The following is a 20989-nucleotide window of genomic DNA, read 5'->3' as shown; positions in this document are numbered from 1 at the left end:
CCTCCTGTCAGATCAACAGTAGCATTAGATCCTCGTAGGGGTGTGAACCCTATTGTGAACTATGCATGTGAGGGATCTATGTTGCGTGCTCCTTACGAGAATCTAACTAATGCTTGATGATCTGAGGTGGAATGGTTTCATCCTGAAACCACCTCACCATCTCTCACCCTTGTCCCACCACCTGCATCCTATGGAAAAATTGTCTTCCATGAAATCAGTCCCTGGTGCCAAACAGGTTGGGGACCACTGGTTTACATGAGCCCTCACAGAATAAATATAGCAACAATCACATTGCCTCTTATGGCTCAGAGGGAGCTTATTCCATTTCCCCAAAGCTTCAAAACGAAAAGTGGGTTCTTCCTGTTGGATAATATGAACTGCTGTGGACTGAAATATGTCTCCTCAAAATTCATATATTGAAGCCCTAACCCCTAATGTGATGATATTTGAAGGTGGGGCCTTTGGTAGATAATTTGGTTTAGATGAGGTCATGAGCGTGAAGATCCCATAATAGGAATTGTGCCCTTATAAGAAGTGGTAGAGAGGCCAGAGCTCTTTCTCTCTTACATGTCAGACACAGTGATAAGGCAGTTATGTGCAAGTCAGAAAGAGAGCTGTCACCAGAACCCAAATTGGCCATCAGCTTGATCTGGGACTTCCCAGCCTCAGGAACTGTGAGAAATAAATTTCTGTTATTTAAGCTACTCAGTATGGCATTTTTTAAAATGGTAATCTGAACAGACTAATACATCAACATAGAAAGGAGTTCCACTGGTTATTTGTTCCATTGGTTATTTATTCTCTATTTTTGGCCTGACTCAGCCAGTTGTGTTGTTTCATCTGCATGAATGTGTTTAACCCCCTTATGAACCAAGGTGATGGTTCCTTATAGACTATAACCCTCTGCCAAATTACATTTGGATCTTCAGCACTTCATTAAATGTTTCCCAAGAGATAGTTTACCACTTATTATTACTCTTTGTTTACAAAATGTCAGTCATTTAATTTATATTTAACAAATAATTGTTCAACATGGAAGTTTATTAATATTCCAAATTCTCAAGTAAGTTTTAAATATTGACTTACCAATGTCCATTGATTGCCAATTTTGTAGTTAAAATAACCAATAAGAAATTATTTTTTTATAACTATAGTTGTAACATTATCTACAATTAAATATTTGTTTTTGCTTTCCATTTACTTAATCTCAATCTCCAGATGAAAACACTTATTTCTTAGTACCTATTAGTTCTATTCAAACCTAGTCTCTGCTATTAAGATATCTTAGCTAACATTATTTGCTCTAACAAAAATTAATGCATTCCCATTATTCTACAGTAATTTAATTTTTATGTTGCTTACAATAATTTTATTAAATTTTGATGAGCTGTTGAAGGAAATACTATCATTTGCCTAATTTTTAAAATATTTCTAGATTCCATTTAGTGGTATTTTAAGCTATTTTTCTTTATAAAATCTCTTACATTAATCAATTTACTGTGAAATTTATCATGTGACCTCTATTTTCAGTGGGTTCTTAACAAAATATTTTATATCTTTAATGCTTTATACACAAAATGATAGAAAGGAAAATTTTTATAATATTGTTTAATTCAAATATCACTCACTTTAAGAGATTTTCTCTGATATTTTTCAACTGGATATGATCACTTTCTCTTTCAAAAGTGACAACTTTAGTTTGTTTTTATTGCAGCATTTTCCATGGTTTATCTTATAGTACTCACTTGAGTGATAGCTCTAGACTTCAGCAGATTATAACTTTTAGTGTATGATCCATTCTTTCTTAGTCATTTTTGCCTCTCTTTCATCCTTTCCTGGGTTTTTGAATAGTGTATATATTAATATTGCTGGTGGACTCATGAATACTTGGTGTATTATTCCATTCTCATGCTGCTAATAAAGACATACCTGAGACTGGTTAATTTATAAAAGAAAGAAGTTCCATGGATGCACAGTTCCACATAAACGGGGGGCCTCACAATCATGACAGAAGGCTAATGAGGAGCAAAGGCACATCATACATGGTGGCAGGCAAGAAGCCAAAGTTCCTTCCACATTTTGGGCATCTTTACAGCAGCACCCCACTCCCAGTACCAATTTACTGTATTAGTCCATTCTCGTGCTGCTAATAAAGACCTACCTGAGACTGGAATTGATAAAGGAAAGGGGTTTAATGGACTCGCAGTTCCACATGGCTGGGGAGGCCTCACAATCATGGCGGAAGGCGAATGAAGAGCAAAGGCATGACTTATATGGCAGCAGGCAAGAGGGCATGTGCAGCGGAACTTCCCTTTATAAAACCATCAGCTCTTGTGAGACTTATTCACGCTCATGAGACTTATTCATGAGAACAGCATGGGGAAAAAAAAACCCACTCCCATGATTCAATTACCTCCCACTGGGTCCCTCCCATAATACATACAGATTATTACAATTTAAGGTGAGATTTGGGTGGGGACACAAGGACAATCCATATCACCTGGGTGTTTTTTGTTATTTCTGTTGTTATTTTTTATTTTTTATACAATGTAAGTGTCTTAGTGACTCTATCATTTAGATGGAAATTCAAGACCACTAAATCAGCAGAATGGTAGAGTTTACTAGCTGGTGATTTTGTCTGCTCCAAAAAAATATTTTATCTAAAGCACATTTTTGAGCTGCCTTTAATTTATAATAAATGTATCATATATGGATCCAAAGGTAAAAATCTCTCTCAAATACAAATTAAAAGGCTTTATTTATTCTGATCACATTTCTTTATAATTTTACAGAGAATTTAACACCTCAGTCTGATATTTCCGGAATGAACCCTTAATCTTTTAAATTAGTTATCATATGACAGATACTTGAACTTTTTATTCTTCTGAAATACAGCTACGCTATTGTATCTTTCCTAAGTTTTCAGGACCAGAAACAGCCGTTCTCTAGGTTTGAATGAAACATAAATAGCTAGATGTATTTCTGATTTACTTTTATCCTATATGTCTAGAAGGCAAGATCCCTGTTAGCCTTTTGGGGTAGAGCAATTCATTAAAATATAGCCTCAATTTTAACTAAGTAAAATTAAAAATACAGTGTCTTAATCATGCTAGCCAGATTTGAAGGGTTCAAAAGTCACATGTGGTTATTGACTAACTTTTTGGATAGTATAGATATCAAATGTTTCCATCATCATAGAAAATTCTTTGGAACAACAGCAACAGTAGTTTACAGTTTATCTTTTATTTTACAGGAGTTTTCATAGATAGACACTTTACATGAGCTCCATCCAAACTTCTAAATTAAAAACAAAGAGACAGTTTGTTTGCCCTGAAAAATTCATTTTCCCTTGTCATTTGTTTTTTAGTTGTAACATTTCTTTGACTGTTATAAACCATTTTTGTGTCAAAATATAGATATTTTCCAATGCCTGACAGCTCTCTATTTTTTCTTTTTATCACTTATTTTCAGTAATTTTATTATGATGTATCTGGTGTAGTTATATACATATTTATTCTGCTTGAGGTTCATTGAGATTCTTAGATCTGTGGGATTATCATTTTTATCAAATTTGGAATATTTTGGCCATTAATTTTCTTGAATATTTTTCTACTAGCTCCTCTGGGACTCCAGATTTATATACGTTTAACGGCTTGACAGAGTTAAATATTAACTCACTGAGGCTCTGTATATTTTTTCAATGTTTTATCCCTATACTACATTTTACATATTCTCTATTTCTACAACTTCAAATTCACAAATTCGTCCTTCTGCAGTTTCATCACCATTCAGTGATTTAAAAAAAAAAATTTTAGATATTACAGTTTTTATCTTTAAAAGTCCCATTTGATTCATTTTTTAACATCTTTAATGTATCTTCTGGTCATGGGTCATATTTTAATTATTAAGATCTGTAGGAGTTTTTGCATGATGGTGAAAATAGTGTAGTTTATGTGATTGAATGAGTTCTATTTTCTCTTTTCTTTTTTCTTTTTTTTTTTTTTTTTGAGACGGAGCCTCACTTTGTCACTAGAATGCAGTGGGGCACTTTCTGCTCACTGCAACCTCTGACTCCCAACTTCAAGCAATTCTTCTACCTCAGCCTTCCGAGTAGCTGGGATTTACAGGTGTGCACCACCACACTTGGCTAATTTTTTTGTATTTTTAGTGGAGTTGGGGTTTCACCATGTTGGCCAGGCTAGTCTCAAACTCCTGACCTCAAGCCATCTGCCCACCTCAGCCTCCCAAAGTGCAGGGATTACAGGCGTGAACTACCACACCTGGCCCAATTATTGTTTTTAAAGAAGTGTTATACTTTTCTTTGATAGACATTTGGGTTGTTTCTGGTTTAGTTGGATCATCTTAAGCCTTGTTTTCAACTTTTGCTAGGGTGGTCACAGAATACCTTTACCTATTGGAATCTTTAATCTCCATTATTAAGGCCCACCCTTCTGATGCCTAAATTTAATTTTCCAGGTAGTCAATTTGGACTCTCCACTGCTGCTGGTAGGAACTTGAATGATTCTTGGCCTTCTGCAGTTCTTGGAATCATTTAGTTCACAAGTTTGTAATAACTTCTTGCCCAGCCTCATGAAATTATACCCTTTGCATACATGACTTAGAAATCAGCATAGGTTCAAAGGACTTTAAAGCCGATTTCTACAGTTCTTTGTCTGCATAGCTCTCTTGTCTCAAGAAACCTGTCACACAAATTCCAACTGCCCCAGATGCTCTGAACTCTGATCTGTATCTCCTCAACTCATTACGGTCACTGTCTCATTTGCAATATCTTCTCCACTTCAGGGACACTGCTCTAGACCTGAAATATGTTTTCCAGGCAGAAAGCTTGGCTCTCCTATGTTTTACTTTCCTTGTCTCTTCTTTCTCAGATGTAGTGGCTCTGTACTGCCTGTAGTTTAATGTCTGAAAAACAGTTGCTTCATCTATATTTCCCTGGTTTTCTATTTCTTTGAGTCAGTAGGGTTAATTTAGTCACTGTTACTCCACCATGGCTGAAAGTGGAAGTCTTTCTTCAACTAATGTAAAAGTTTATGTAATAGAAAAGATATTAAACTATGAATTGAGGCCTAACTTTTAGAGAATGTTGAAATGACAGAATACAATGCTACAACAAAACTTACTCTTATAAACACTGATAGAAACTGATAAGTCGGTGGTTGTGAAAAAAAATTAGATATATTGATATGTATAGATTTAAGGTAAGTAAGAGTTATTAATTAGAATTACACAGTTGTCAGTTTGGAGGTACAGGTATGAGTGTCATCCACACAGAATAAAAGAACAGAGCAGAGTCCAAGATAGCATGTTGACATTCACAGTGAGGATTCAGAGTACAGCTGTACCCTCGAATTAAATTTGACCAAGGGTTATCAATGGCAGACCACCGGGCTCTGTAAACCACAGGTCTGATCTAATCTAGCAATTCTTGTGTTTGCATTTTAACCAATGTATATCTGTCCAGGAAGTAAAATGTCAACTATAAGAATTGTTTACCCTTGAAAATAACTCTATGGTGTTTCTAAAAATATGTGTCACATGAGATCACAAACAAAGTAGTATGCTTTCTGTGGATTGTATTACTGGTGTTGGCTTGGAATGGTAAGAAAGGAAACTGACTCTAAATTACCTATCTTGATTTTTCTTGTTTCATTAATTCTCAGAGCATTTGTCTTGAGATATACAGTATTTCAAATTGCAAGATAAAAAAATATATATCAACTTTTCTTTCTTCAACTCTACTTTGAATAATTCATAAAGGAACCACTTAAAGGTAGCTAATCTGAATCAATACAAGGCAGTGTTATAATCTTTGTTTCTAATGGTGTTTTAATTTTTATGTAAATAACTGAATGTATTGTTTATTAAACTGATCTTCATTATAAGGAGATATTTATAATGTTGGTTGTCCAATATGAAGTAAAGCTTTAAAAATCCCAGATGTAATATTGAACAACTTAATTTGAAACATTTTATGCTACTTGGTTGCTCTTGATTTCAGGAGTATCTTGTTTAAATGCATAATAAGTACATTTTCAAGCATATCCAATTTACATGCCTTAAAGACTTCCACCGCCTTAATGCTTAATTTAGAAATATCATTTTAAATGAATCTTAAAAATCAGATGCACTTATTTTTGTAGCTGTAATATTTTAAGAGAGCCTTCATATAAAAATATAGTTGTCACTGACAAACAGTATCAATTAGCTAATGTTCAACAATGATCATCAATGTCAGCGACTGTTACCTTGTTGAAATTTTAGTTTAGCCTTAATGGTGTCTATAAATTAATAGGTACTATAAATGATGCATGACAAAAAATAGGTTGTTAGCAAATGTTGTGGAAGGAAGGAAGGAAGGAAGGAAGGAAGGAAGGAAGGAAGGAAGGAAGGAAGGAAAGAAGGGAAGGAAGGAAGGAAGGAAGGAATTTTCAAGGCCTTAAGAATAAATCTGTATGTGCTGGAATACTTAGAAATAAGTTTTGTTTAATTTAATTAAACACAAATATTCTACCAAGCTCACAAAATGATTTTTAAAAATACTAGCAATCATTAGGCAACATAGGAGCCTTTAGTTAAGTGAATTAGAAAGTGAAGTTAAGAATAAAATTTCAACAGTTACCTAATCTACTAATTTGCTGATCATTGATGAACACTGGCTCTTATGTTTTGTTTTGTTTTGTGTTTCTATGAAGCTGACATGTACTATTGGTTCAAATAAATAGCATATATAGTATTCTGGCTAAGTAGCTTAATTTTAAAATTGTGGTTTTCTTATGTTAAATTTTTGAATTGAATTTCTAATACCATTTTTCCTTTTCCACAGCCTTTAATGGAACAAATTGTTAGTTTCTGACAGAAGGGTTCTGATGTTGAAATAGACAGTATGTCTACCTATTACAGAAATATAGAAATAAAAATGCATGTACTCAAACAGAAGATGGAGGTTACATTTCTGTATTACATCTATCATCAGACCTTAGCCATGTTGGATTTTTGGTTGCTGTTGATAGAATAAGGCAGATTTTCCTCAAACTTTCTTTTGCAAAATAGTTAGACTTAAATATAAAAACAACTGCAAAATATTCAGTCATTAACAAATCAAGAATCTTTATAACTGTATGTTAAGTGATTATGTTTTTTCTACTGTATTTAGCAATGCAATGCTTACCTTTTATATTACTAAATATATTAATTTTATTCTCAAGAAAATCGTTAATACTTAGGGATTGGAGGTTTCCTGAGTGTAATATTGAAAAACTGTTAAAAAGCCAGTGATACCCATTCAATCTAATGATTTACCTTTTGATTATTTGTTTTGTTTGTTTGTTTGTTTAAGGATTAAAGCAAGGAGAGCCAATCATGACTGGCAAAACACAGACCAGCAACGTCACCAATAAGAATGACCCCAAGTCCATCAACTCCCGTGTTTTCATCGGCAATCTAAATACAGCAATTGTCAAGAAAGTTGACATTGAAGCCATTTTTTCAAAGTATGGAAAAATAGTTGGATGTTCCGTTCACAAAGGTTATGCATTTGTACAGTACATGAGTGAGCGACATGCAAGAGCTGCAGTGGCTGGAGAAAATGCCAGAGTCATCGCCGGCCAACCACTTGGTAAGTCATGCTCAGACATGGATCTCACGTTATTTTTCATATATCTGGAAATTGTTTTATTTCACAAAACCCAACACCACTGTTGTTTCTACCTCTTCTTTAACCAATTAGAGTTATTTTATATTTATTATTTATATTTTTTTCATCCTCATATTGTTTTGTATATAGGTATCTTATTTTCTGTACAAATTTATAAATTTGAGATCAAGGCTACTTTGCAATACTTATTACCTCCACCCATCCTAACACAGCCAGGCAAATAATAAATATGCATCAGATTTAACTTTATTTGACTTGAGATAGCATCTGTCTTCCAGGAAACACTATCCTATGCAAAAAATAACTTCGCTTGTCATACTTACAGCATTTGATCTGAGCCTAATGCATTTTCCTCGTTTCCTATGTTTTGGAGGAGAAGGGGTAGAAAATAGCAAAAGAAAGTAAATTTTTAGAATGGGGAAAGGAATATAATTCACATTTTAAAAATCTAGTTAAGGATTTTGTGTATTATACCTGTATAATCATGCATAATAATCAGATTTCTGTCTAATGTTCAAGAAATAATATAGTTTTTTTCAAAGAAAGGAAAACAATGCAGTCTGAAAGAAAAAGACTTGGGAAAATATTTTATAATTAATGTGTCGATAAAAATAAAAATTAGATAATTATTTAGATGTTTTTCTACCTTAGGAAAAAAATATGGTTAATATATTAATGATTCCTCAATTTATGTTTCTTATTCTGTCTAGATTAATATATCAAACTCATTGTACAGCATCTTCTCATGGATACCCAAAAGGCATTTCAGCTTCATATGCCCAGAACAAAACCCATGATTTTCCACACCCTCGACCTTCTCCACTCCCAAATTTCCTCATCACAATAAAGGGAACCCCCAATTTATCCAGTTTAAAAAAAAAAAACTTTGATTCTTAACTTCCCCCATCATCAAGTTCACTTGTCAATATATTGCAAATGTAGTCCAAACCCAATCTCCTTTTAAATGTGTGCTGAAGGCCATCTCATACAGCCCATGGTTGTATCTCAGGGGCACTGAAATAACTCCCTAGTTGGTCCACTTTTTACTCTTGCCAGAGTGTCTTTTAAAAACATTGATCAGATTATGTTCTTAACCTGCTTTTAAACCTCTAATGCCTTTCCCATACAGAATAAGATTCACATTCTATACCATACCTACAATGCCCTATACTGCCACATCTTCAATTCTATCTCCTTATTCTCTCTCCCTTCTTGAACCACTCTAGTAATGCTGGCTGCTTTGATAATGCCTCAAACATTCCAAGATTGTTCCTACTTCAGAGGCTTTGTATTTGTTATTCCTTCCGCTCAGATGACAGGTCTTTGCTAATTATTTGCTCCTTTCTTTATTGAGTGTGCTGTGCTAAAAATTTACCTCCAATGAGAGGCTTTTACTGACCAGCCTATCTAAAATAGAATAGTCATCTTCCTCCTTCTTTCACTGTCTATTCTATTACTCTGTGTTAATTTTTTTCATAGCACCTATCAGAATCTGGATTACATAGTTCAATTTATAATCTTACCTGTGTCATGACCACAAATATAAAGCTGAAGAAGCATACAAAAGAAGCAAGTTAAAAGTATAGAGAAATCAAGCTAGGAGAGTGTTAAGAATATTGTGAATATTATCAAATGATATAACACAATTAAAATTATTTGGGAAGGTATGAATTCATTAAAATGTAGGAGAAGTCAGAGGGAATAGTCTTGAGGGAAAAAAGCAAAAGATGTTTTGGGTAAGTGCCTGATATTTAAGTACAAACAAATCACTATCAGATAGGAATATAGTTTTTATTTACATTGGTCCCATCCAACTTTCTATATTTTAAAGAAAGGAAAGAAAGGAAGTACTTTCCAACAGACATTGGTATATTTTCCACTTGTCTTTTTGTTTTCCTTAATGTCTCCATTCTGCTTGCTTACTTTGATATGGGAATTTTCTGACATTTTTGTTTTCCTTTTTAAGTTGAAAGTCTTAATTCAGGGCCATATCCCAGCAGATTTCAGGGCAAGCTCTATTTACTGTCTGTATCCTGATTGTTATGAAACTAACAAATACTTGAGGAAATGCATTTAATTATTTTTGTTGTTTGAAAAATTAATTATCAGTTTAAGATCAATTAAGAGCCTGATTCACTTTTTAATGAGCTACAGCTGATTTTCTGGAGTTCTGTTTCCTATCACTACTCAGTTGATTGCTGTCTTTTTGAGAAGAATGCAATGGGCAAAGATAAATACCACACTAAAAATGTAGTGCCTTACCTGCACAAACCCAAGGAAAAAAATGATGACACCAAATTGCTTTGCTTTGAGAGGCACAAAGTTAAATTGTACCTCTTCTAAGATACCATTTCTCATTCTCAGTCATTCCTCTTAGATCCTCTCTTAGTTTTGTCCTCAGGTAAATCTTTAGAGCATATATCCTAATCATCTATAATCACACTTTGTGCCTGAAACCAAGTCTTAGACTTTATTTCTTTAGTTCAAGTCTCATCTTTCACTACCTCTGTCCAAGCTGAATGACTTCATACAAAGCAAGTACGTTAAAATTTATCTAACAACTTTGCTTTTCAGGTCAAGAGCTTGAATATACCCAGCGGTTTTTTTGTTTGTTTGTTTGTTTTTTACCTATGTTGCTAGAAACTCAGGCAAAGTCATGTCTTCCAATTGTTCCCTATAGAAGTTAGTTCCTCCATCAGGTCCTGAAGAAGACCCTCAGTTTGTAGGATGTAAATACATTTCTAGCTTTAAGTATTATACCTTTGTTTTTGATGATTTGAGCAAAACTTAGGTTCAAGTATATTAATCACTTGCTTCTTGAGTTTTTTGATTCCCAAGTAAACTCTTTCTAATCTGCCCCCCAACAAACCCCAGCCAGTTCTTAATATGAAGTGCATTTTTATGGATGAAATAATAGGCCATTATTATATGAAGTTATTATTAGTGTCAGGTACCATGACCTATCTAAGCATTCTCCTTTCTCTGAAGAGTGACAAGGAAATTAATATTGATTAGATCATGTACTGGATTAGTACTTTACCTATATTATCTTATTTGATCTCAAATAATGCATATTTGTATATCATTTTCTGAAAAGGAAAAATCTTTTATTTACTGCATGTTTAAAATGTTTGTATATGATTTAGAGATTAAAAATTAAACATCAGTAGTACCAGGAAAAATTAAACACCCTAATGTGAGTTCTTAAAGTTTTATGAAGACTATAGATAACTTGGCCATAATTTAATTTACTTTCTTATACATTTCCAGTTGTTTGGCATGTCTTTTGCACCATGATACAGGGTATCCATGTTTATTCTTAGCTTCTGTCTTTGATATATAATAGAAGACTGCTAAACCCTCTGTGGAAAGACAAAAAAGATTGCATTTTGACTCATATTACTTAGGGATTCCTAAAATGTCAGAATCTATCTATGAAATTATTCATTATTCAGAATTTTTTAAATCACAATTCCTATAATGTAAAAATCCTCATAAAACTGTACGTCTATATTTGGTTATTTAATTGTTTTTAATACAATTTAAATATAAGCAGGTGAAATTTAACATATCCTCTTAATATTTAATTGAGTTTGAATTCTAAGTTTGTTAATATTGGAAATATTTATTGCATTTTTCAATCTAAGTGTAGTCATTAGAACTTTTTTCCTCAAACACATTATATGCGAGATAAAAACATTTTAAATGCTTAATAGAGACAATTTTTATGAGTAGTCACATACGAAGTGTCCTTTTACACAAAATGTTATGCAGAGGTTAGAGACTAAGACTAGACAGTGCCAATTTTACGTATCTACTGATTACATTGGCTTGATTACAAACATGCTATAAATAAACATTTGCAATGTCTTTCTTTATATTCGGATTATTTTACTGTTACAATGCTTGTAAAAGATACAATTTATGAACTTGAGAAGCCAGCTGTTGACAGTAGGAGGAACCAAACACTGAAAAATAATTTATCTAGAGCAATCATTTTTTTCTGAAACCCATATGCAGGCCCCTGTCCTTAAGAAGCAAAGTGTGCTTTAGGAAAAGAATATATAAAGCAGAGAATTAAATTAATTGTATCACATTGTAAGTGTCTTGCAAATGCAGAAAGAATTCAAAGTGGGAACATGATGAATAGGGATGGTAAATTTTAAAGTAAATATGGTGAATATACTTAACTAGATCCTGAAGGAAGTAATGGAATTGACTTAGTAGAGAGGAATATGTTTGAAAGAGATGTAAGAACAAAGAAGAGAACATTCAAATGCTTGTAACAATTCCTGTCAAGCATGTGCTGAGAGCAATGGATTTCAAACGTCTTTTTATCCCCAACTGTTTTGCATCCAGAGTGATCTTCTCAAAATGCAAATCTAATCATGTCACTGTCTTTTAAAACTTTCAGGGATTTCTCATTGTTCTCAGAAAAAAGAATGAAACCTTTGCTGTGGGCTACAAGTTTCTACCTCATTTGTTTCTTTGTCACCTGCAGACTCACATCATAGCCCCCTCAGCCTTGCTTAGAGCTCCAACTAAATTCACTTCTTTCAGTTCTTTGAACAACTTGTGTTCTATCACCCAACAGGGCCCGTGCACATGCTATGTTGACTGCTCAGAAAGTTCTTCCCTATGAAACTCTGCACCACCTCACCCTACTTCCCCACTTAATCCCTTTTGCCTGGCTAATCATTCTTCAGATCTCAAATGAAATTTCAGTACTTTAGTGAAACCTACTTGTGTCCCTCAAAGCTAGCTGGAGTGTTTTACTACACTTTCTAGCAAGTATCTTCTTTTCAATTGTATTTTTATATTTATTATTTTGTAATTGATATCTGTCCCTTCTCCCTCTAAGCTATAAGTTTCCTAGGGCATGGAATATGTATGTTTTTACTCATCTTCTTAGCACCTAACAAAATGCTAACACTTCCATGGCAAATGCTCACTGAGGATGTACTGGATGAATGATTGGATAGATGGTTAGTTGGAGGAATGGATGGACTTGGCTAAAGGGGTCCCTCACATGGAAAAGAGCACCACAGGAAGAAGACAAAGAAGCAGGAGGAGGAGAAATAAGAAGAGAACAGGGAGAGGAAGGAAGGAGAAGTGGCAATTACAAGTTCCCCAGAAAGCGAGACGATATAGTTGGGGTTGCTGCTAAGCGAAGGCAAAGTGATTATGATCAGCTTGCTAAGGAGACTAGTTATTTAATCTTGAAATTCTTCAACAGACATTCCAAAGGTAACTGTTTCATAGGCCTGATTTCAGTTTTTTTATAAATATAATCCAATCTTTAATAAGCATGAAATATTAACACATATATACTTTATTCAAAGGTTAGAGTGAAGGATGTATTGGTTTGAAGAAAGATTTCTATTCATGAAAAACTTCCTACACATTCCTTAAAATGTCATCCTTTCATAGTTTTCTCTTATTAATAGCTGGATATTTGCATGGCACTTCATCATTGTCAAAGTTCTTTCATGCACATATTATCTTCTTTGATTTTCACAACAATGCCAAGAAATAATATTAGTATTTATGCCCATTCTGCTGGCTAGGAGCCAAAGCACAGAGAAATGAACTTAGTCTATATCACACAAATGGTGGTGCAAGATTGTTGGCTCACATTTTCTGACCCTAATTATTTTTACTATTTCTCTTTCCAGAAATTTATTCCATTTCAGCAGAGTGATCATAAACTCTGTCATCCAAACAATAATACTTTTGAGAGTAAAAAGTTACTCTCATTGATTTTGCTTTGTTTGCGGGGCCTGTCCTGTGCATGGTAGGATGTTAGTAGCATCCCTGCCTTTTTTTTTTTTTTTTTTTTTTTTTTTTTGAGACGGAGTCTCCCTCTGTCGCCCAGGCTGGAGTGCAGTGGTGCTGTCTCGGCTCACTGCAAGCTCCGCCTCCCGGGTTCACACCATTCTCCTGCCTCAGCCTCCTGAGTAGCTGGGACTACAGGCGCCTGCCACCACGCCCGGCTAATTTTTTTATTTATTTAATTTTATTTTTTGTATTTTTAGTACAGACGGGTTTTTCACCGTGTTAGCCAGGACGGTCTTGATCTCCTGGCCTCGTGATCCGCCCACCTCGGCCTCCCAAAGTGCTGGGATTACAGGCGTCAGCCACCACGCCCGGCCGCATCCCTGACTTCTACCTGCAAGATACCTATAGTACCCCTTCCAAATAGTGACAGCCAAAAATTGTCTCCATGTTACCAAATGTCTCCTGGGAGGCAAAATCACTCCAGTTAAGAATTACTGTTGTAGGGTAATCATACTAAAATAAACTCCATTAATTTTCAGAATTGTTCTAATGGTCTTAGGATAAACTATATTAAAACAATGCTTTGAGTTATTTTGACAGTAACTCATAATTTATAATAAGAATGTATCTTTTCCAATTGTTCAGAAAATAAAACTCAGTAAGTGCGTTTCAGGGCAATTTTAATGTATTCATGACCATAGCTTACCCACTTATATCACCAGTTTGTTACAAAGCCTTCTGTCTCTTCACATCTTTAATACACTGCCTTTTAGAGATGTGATTTTTCTCTGTTAGATCCCTCCATTCAAACGTGTCTAATCGCCACTAGAAATGATGAAGAAAAAGAAAGCATCATGGAAGAGTTAAGGGAAAATTACGGAGTACCAAGATTACTCAGAGGCTCAGGACGATCTTCAAATATATATTATTCAACAACAACACTAAAAACTTGTTAAGACAAAGACAGAATTGTAGTATCCCTAGTTGATGTTGTCTCTAACAAATACATTAGTTTTACCAAGCATCCATCCTATTTCACTTTGGTAAGTATTATTCTTCTGCATATGCCTCCAGCTTCAAATTAGATGGAGTATCTGAGCATCTAGCAAGGACAGATTGACAGACAGCCTGGGGTGAAATGAGTATGGATAATCATTTTTGACAAAGTAGTCTATCGCAGAACCCCTAAAGAAGCACATGAACCTTATGGAGATAAGTCATGAAAAATCTTGTAGAAAACATCCAAAGAATGCTGCAGGTAATAAATAGCACTTTCAGCAATGCACCATTATGTAATTCTATTACCATTTGGACTGAGAAAAAAGAAGATACTTTTTAGCTTTTGCCTCAGTGTCTAAAGAAGATATTGTTATCATAATTTCTTAACTTGATAGGTTAACAAAACTTCCACTCTCGAAGATACAAATCAAAAGTTAGTGCTTCAGCTACTTTAAATATTCGCTGCAATAAGCATACAAAAATATTTGAATATGTAAATCTTGGAATTTTTCTTAACAACCTTTGAAACTATTCATCATTCTAGCTTTTTCCACTAACAAAACGTTCAACTCATTCCTATATTTTAAACATCCAATCTTCCTACCATATTTTATGTTATACAGATTATGCAAAGTAGTTCATCAATTGCAGAATGCTATGTAGAGATGGCTACTATATTTGTTTTAAAAACTCTATTCAGGGTGTATATGTGCACATGTACCCTAGAATTTAAAGTATAATAAATAAATATATATATTTTTTAAAAAAACAAAACTCTATTCAAGGGCCGGGCGCAGTGACTCACACCTATAATCTCAGCACTTTGAGAGGCCGAGACAAGCTGATCGCTTGAGCCCAGCAGTTTCAGACCTGCTTGGGCAACATGGCAAAACCCCATCTCTGCAAAAAATACAAAAATTAGCTGGGCTTGGTGGCATGCACCTGTGATCTTAGCTATTCAGGAAGCTGAAGTGGGAGAATCACCTGAGCCCGGGAAATTGAGGCAGTGGGCTACAGTGAGCTGTGATCATGCCACTGCACTCCAGCCTCAGTGAAAGTGAAATCCTGTCTCAAAAAAAAAAAAAAAAAAGTCTGTTCACAAGGCTGTGGAGGGACTTAAATGGTATACAAATGAGTGGGAGTGTGAAAAATTACTTACGAGATGGTATTCAGTACAAATCACTTTTGTTTCATCTTTTCTGAGATTCATAGAAATATATTGCCATCCTGTATCAGTGGCTTGTAGTAATAATGTTTTTTATTTATATGTCATTTTTTCCTCATCAGCCTTCTCAAAGAAGATCAAGGTACACTTCATTACATTTTTTAAAAATTATCTTTCCAGCATCCTTCAAGGAAGCTAGATAGTAGATTTAATTAAACTCATTTTACAAATAAGGGGAATTCTATAATGTACTTAAAGAGGGCAGGTTTTATGAAAACAAAAATCTCAGAAATTTCTTCCAATATTGTGCATAATTACTGTAAGTTTCCCTAATTCTACTTCCAAGGTGTGTATGTATATATGTATAAATCTGGTAATTGTTTAAGAAGTCTTCATCCTCATCTTTCACTGTCTTCAATTAATAAGTAATAAAAACAATACTATGTGGGTTATAAAGCACAACAGACATTTAAAGTTTTCAGTAATTAAACAGAGCTACTTAAAATGCTGTAGACAAATGCTAATTAGCAAGCCTCCATGATAGAGTGAATTATAGAACTAACGGTCTGTCAGCCAGGGAGATACATGGCCCCACATATGATATAAAGCCCGGGGGATTTGCTTTCTATTTCTAAAATTGGTTATTTGACTCAATCACTGAACCTAAATTAGTGAAAGCAGTGGTAGAGACTGTAAATAATTTTTTTCATTAAAACTATCATTGGAAACTTCTGAGCAACATTTAAAGATCGTATTAGTTCTAACTTGCTTGTTGTTAATTCCTACTACAAAGCTAAATAATATATAAAATAAATAGAAAAAATCAGTGTCTCAAGTTGTCCTTTAATGTGGGGAATAAAATGTCTGAAAGTCATTTATGAACTAATTTTGGAATGCTCTACTACTGGAAATATTTATTCTTTCAACACTACATTTGTTGTTTTAGATGCTTGCCAACATATATATTAAATTCTAAAAGAGAATAAAAAACATAGTGCCTCCACCAAAACGAAATAACATAAAATATAAAGTAAAATAATAAAACAAAATAGATTACAGCTCTTGGAAAATATTCTAATTGTGGAGTAAAATATTTATACATAAGATAACATGCAGATGAAGATGATAAATACAAGATAAAGCATGATGTAATACAGATCAAATACCATAAAAGGATGAAGTATTGTAAATTTATTTAAGAAAGGCTTATCGGCCAGTTGTGGAGTAAAATGTTCACCTATAAAACAACACACAATAGGAAGTGGGAAACTCAAGGCATTATGTGACACACATCAAGTGCTACTGGAATTTTAAATAAAAAGTATTATAAGGTTGTTTGGAGGCCTGTTAGGAAATGTGGATTTGAATTTAACTGTTACTCTAAAATATGTGGCAAACAAATTGAGTATAATCATGAAGAAAATCTTTATAGGCTGCAATTCTTAAGTAATTTTAATTGGAACCAAAACACAGAATTGAAATATAGCTTGCAATGTTTGTGAAAGTTGGTGGTTTCGAGTTAGGCTCAGGACTCACGATTCCTATGTTAGAATCCTAGCTCTCCACTTAGGACATGTGGAACTTTGGACAAGTTACTAAAGGAGCAGCTGCTGTTGTCTTGTCTGTATAAAATGTAGGTATCAGAATAGGGCCCACCTCATAGAGTTGTGAAGATTAAATGCATCAATATGTGTAAAATGGTTAAAAACATTTCCTGGGACATACAAAGTGATGTAAAAACCTAAAAGAAGGCAAAAGGGCTAGACATCCAATTAAGTCCTACTGTTTAATGCCTTCTAAAAATGAATTTAGAAAACTGGAGAAACAGGTCCTAGATCTTTAGCTTTTTGAAGGTGTTGGTCCTGTTACAAGAATTTATGTTCTCTGGCTCTAATTTTCTCATTTGTGAGGAAGCCATGGGACTAGGTGATCCGTAAGATCCCAAAAAAGACCAAATAGTCATGATGGTTTCTGCTTTTTCTGTCTTGTTGAAAAAAATCTTTGCCTCTTCTTTGGCCATAAAGACATGCTTCTGTGTTTCCTTGTAAGGGACTTTTGTATTGGTTTTACTATTCACATTTAGACTTTACTACCTCTGGAATTGAATTTTTTGGTATGGTATTTGATAGTGAAAAAGATTCACTCATTTCCATGTGAATATCAAGTAATCCCACAGGATTTGTTGAAGAGACTCTTGTTTTTTAACTGCCCTGAAATGTCCCTCTGAATATATATTAAGTGATCAAATATATATATATATATATATGTGTGTGTGTGTATGTGTGTGTGTGTGTGTACATGCATGGACATACACACACACACACATGCACATTTTAATTTACATGTAATTAAACATATGCTGCAAATATGATATTGTAAATAATACTGATAAATACTGTAAATGACACCATTTTGGACATATTTCCTAATTGTTTATTCCTGGTCTATTTATTGATGTATTTATGACCTTCTAAAATCACGTATTAATTTTAAGCTTACTCTAGATTTTTAAACCAATGTATCTGTACAACAATATCTCTTGCAAAAAAAATGAGTTTTATTTATTATCTTCCAATACGTACACATTTCTTTCCTTGCTTATTCTAGAATAATATTGAAGAGCAATCATGATGGTAGGTAGCTTATCTCATTACATGAGAAACCTGTTAATATTTTGTTATTATTGTTTATCATAGGATTTGTGTGTGTGTGTGTGTGTATGTATGTGTGTATGTGTAAACTCTCTATTAAATTAAGGAAGTTATCTTCTATTTCTAGTTGGCTAACAACTTTTACCAGGAAATCATGATGAATTTTATCAAGTATATTTCATGCACACATTCAAATGAATTTTTATTTTCCCTTTTATTCTGTTAGTGTGATGAACTACAACAATTGATCTTTGATTGTGAAATGAGTCTCATACTTCTGGAATCAACCCATCATGATAAAAAAAAGTGTTATCTTGTGTGTTTTTTTTTTAACCTCTATGTTCATGATAAAATATTGGCTTATAATATTTTCTCTGGTTATGTCCATGTTATTTTTACTCTCGAGGAGATGCTGGCCTCATAGAACAAACTAGGAAGCATTCCTACTTTTCCTGTTATCTGGAAGAATCTGCATGTGATTGGTAACATTTCATAACATTTGGATAATCCATCAATGATGCCAATTGGGTCTGGAATATTTTGTGGAACTATCTTTAATACAGATCTAATTGCCTTCATTGAAAAGTACTATTGAGATTTTTTAAATATTTTCTTGTGTCAGTTATGGAAAAATGAGTTTTCAAAAAAAAGTGTACATTTGATACACATTATCAAATATATTAGCATAAGATTAAGAACTTTAAGCTATGTCTTTTTGTTTTTTTAATCAGAATAGTGATAATTTTTCCCTTACCTCTTTCATTTTAAGTCAGATTAGTCATCTATTCAAGCACCCAAATTATGGCTTTGTGTATTTTCTCTATGGCATGTTTGTTTTTGCTTCATTACTCTGGAATAATATCCTTTTTTTTTTTCTTCTACACTTTTTGGGTTTAATTTGCCACTCTTTTCCTAACTTCATGAATGAAGACATAGATCATTGATTTTTAGCTTCTCATGTTTTCTAAAACAGCATATAAGTCTGTAATTCTCTCTGAGCACAGTCTCAGCCTCATCTCACATGTTCTAGTATGTCATATTTTCAGAATCATTTAGTTGATAAATATTTTCTAGTTCATGTCTATATTTCTTCTTTGACCATGGGTTATTGAGCGGTTTGTTACTGACATTATAATTTTAAAAATTGATTTTAGCTTAATTTCACTGTAACCACAAAATAATATATAATAAAATTAATTAAAATTCAATGAGAACTTTTAAATAGCCCTAGATATGGTCAGTTTTAGTTAGTGTTCTATATGCAGTTGACACACAGTACATTTATTCTATTGTTGTTCTGGACATCCTTCTTTATATGTCAAACAGGCAAAAATCTCTAATTGAATTACTCTGACCTTCCTCATCGTTACTGATTTTTGTCCTCTTTTCCATCAGTTATTAATAGATGTGAATTACGATTATGGATCTTTCTGTTTATCTTCTTAGTTCTTTATTTTGTTTTATATATTTGAAGCAATATTTAGTAAATTCAAACTTGGAATTGGTGTATTTTCCTAATGTAGTCATACTTTCATATAGTATGATATATCTATATCTTTAGTAATTATTTCTGTCTTAGAGAAAAGCTTGGTTTAATCTTAATATTCCTTAACTCACTTCCTCTTGATTTGTGTTTGTATGGTATATCATTTTTCATCCATTTTAATTTCAGTGATCCTGTGTCTTAATATTTAAAATGTTCTTGCAAGGAACATAGAATCTTCCAAATACAGTAGGACAACCTTTGTTTTTTTAATTCTAATAACCTGTTCACATTTAATTGCGGTTATATTTGAATTTGTGTCTACAAGTTTGCTGTTTTTTAAATTTGTTCCATGTACTGCATGTTCATTCGTGGCCATTTCTAGATGTTTCTTTTATTGTTTTGCCGTTTCCATTATGTTAGCTCCTAAGTTCTGTATACTTTACTGTTCTTGTGGTATTAACTTAGAGATTGCAACAGGTATCTTTGATTTATTAGTTTAATGTAAATTATACTTCATACTACTTCCCAGATAATCTTAAATCCACAGAACACTTCAAGTTCATTTTTCCACCTCCCACCTTTTATGTTATAGTGGTCATGAATTTTAATTTTGCATATATTTTGCTTCCTTTCTTAACTTTATTTTGGAGATTTTCAAACATACATAAAATTGAAGAGACCGTATAATGAACTAGGTGTACACATGACTCCATTTTATCAGCATATACCATTTTACTTTTTTTATACATCATCCGTTTCCTCCTCAGTACCTGGATTGTTTTGAAGTAAATTCCAAATCTCAGATTACATCATTTAATCTGCAAATATTTCAGCATGCATGTATGTATATGTATAATATATGTTTCAGCATATATGTGTATATGTAAATACGTAAATTATAATTTCTTAAATAACCACAATATTATTATCTGATACGGTTTGGCTGTGTCCCCACCCAAATCTCATCTTGAATTGTAGTTCTCATAATCCCCATGTATTGTGAGGGGGACCATTTGGGAAGTAATTGAATCACGGGGGCAGTTACCCTCATTATGTTCTCACAAGATCTGATGGTTTCGTAAGGGGCTTTTCCGCCTTTTGCTTGGCACTTCTTGCTGCCACCATGTGAGGAAGGCTGTGTTTGCTTTTCCTTCTGCCATGATTGTAAGTTTCCTGAGGCTTCCCCAGCCCTGAGGAACTGTGAATGAATTAAACATCTTTCCTTTATTAATTAC

At 33.5% G+C, this 20989-nt stretch overlaps 1 protein-coding gene across 22 annotated transcripts in view; it reads left to right on the top strand.

Annotated features, from left to right (window-relative positions):
- Nucleotides 1–20989, top strand: part of RALYL (RALY RNA binding protein like) — a 722276-nt gene that overhangs the window by 327832 nt on the left and 373455 nt on the right. For all 22 annotated transcript variants that reach the window (XM_055348372.2, XM_055348370.2, XM_019032861.4 and 19 more), the window contains one exon: nt 7358–7636. In XM_055348372.2, the coding sequence (XP_055204347.1) occupies nt 7381–7636 (256 nt within the window). In that variant the 5' untranslated portion in view covers nt 7358–7380. The remainder of the gene's footprint in view (nt 1–7357; nt 7637–20989) is intronic.

Source organism: Gorilla gorilla, chromosome 7, assembly GCF_029281585.2.
Source record: "Gorilla gorilla gorilla isolate KB3781 chromosome 7, NHGRI_mGorGor1-v2.1_pri, whole genome shotgun sequence".
Taxonomy (NCBI): Eukaryota; Metazoa; Chordata; class Mammalia; order Primates; family Hominidae; genus Gorilla; species Gorilla gorilla.
The sequence above is the reverse complement of the archived record's forward strand: the minus strand, read 5'-3'. Positions and strand labels throughout refer to the sequence as shown.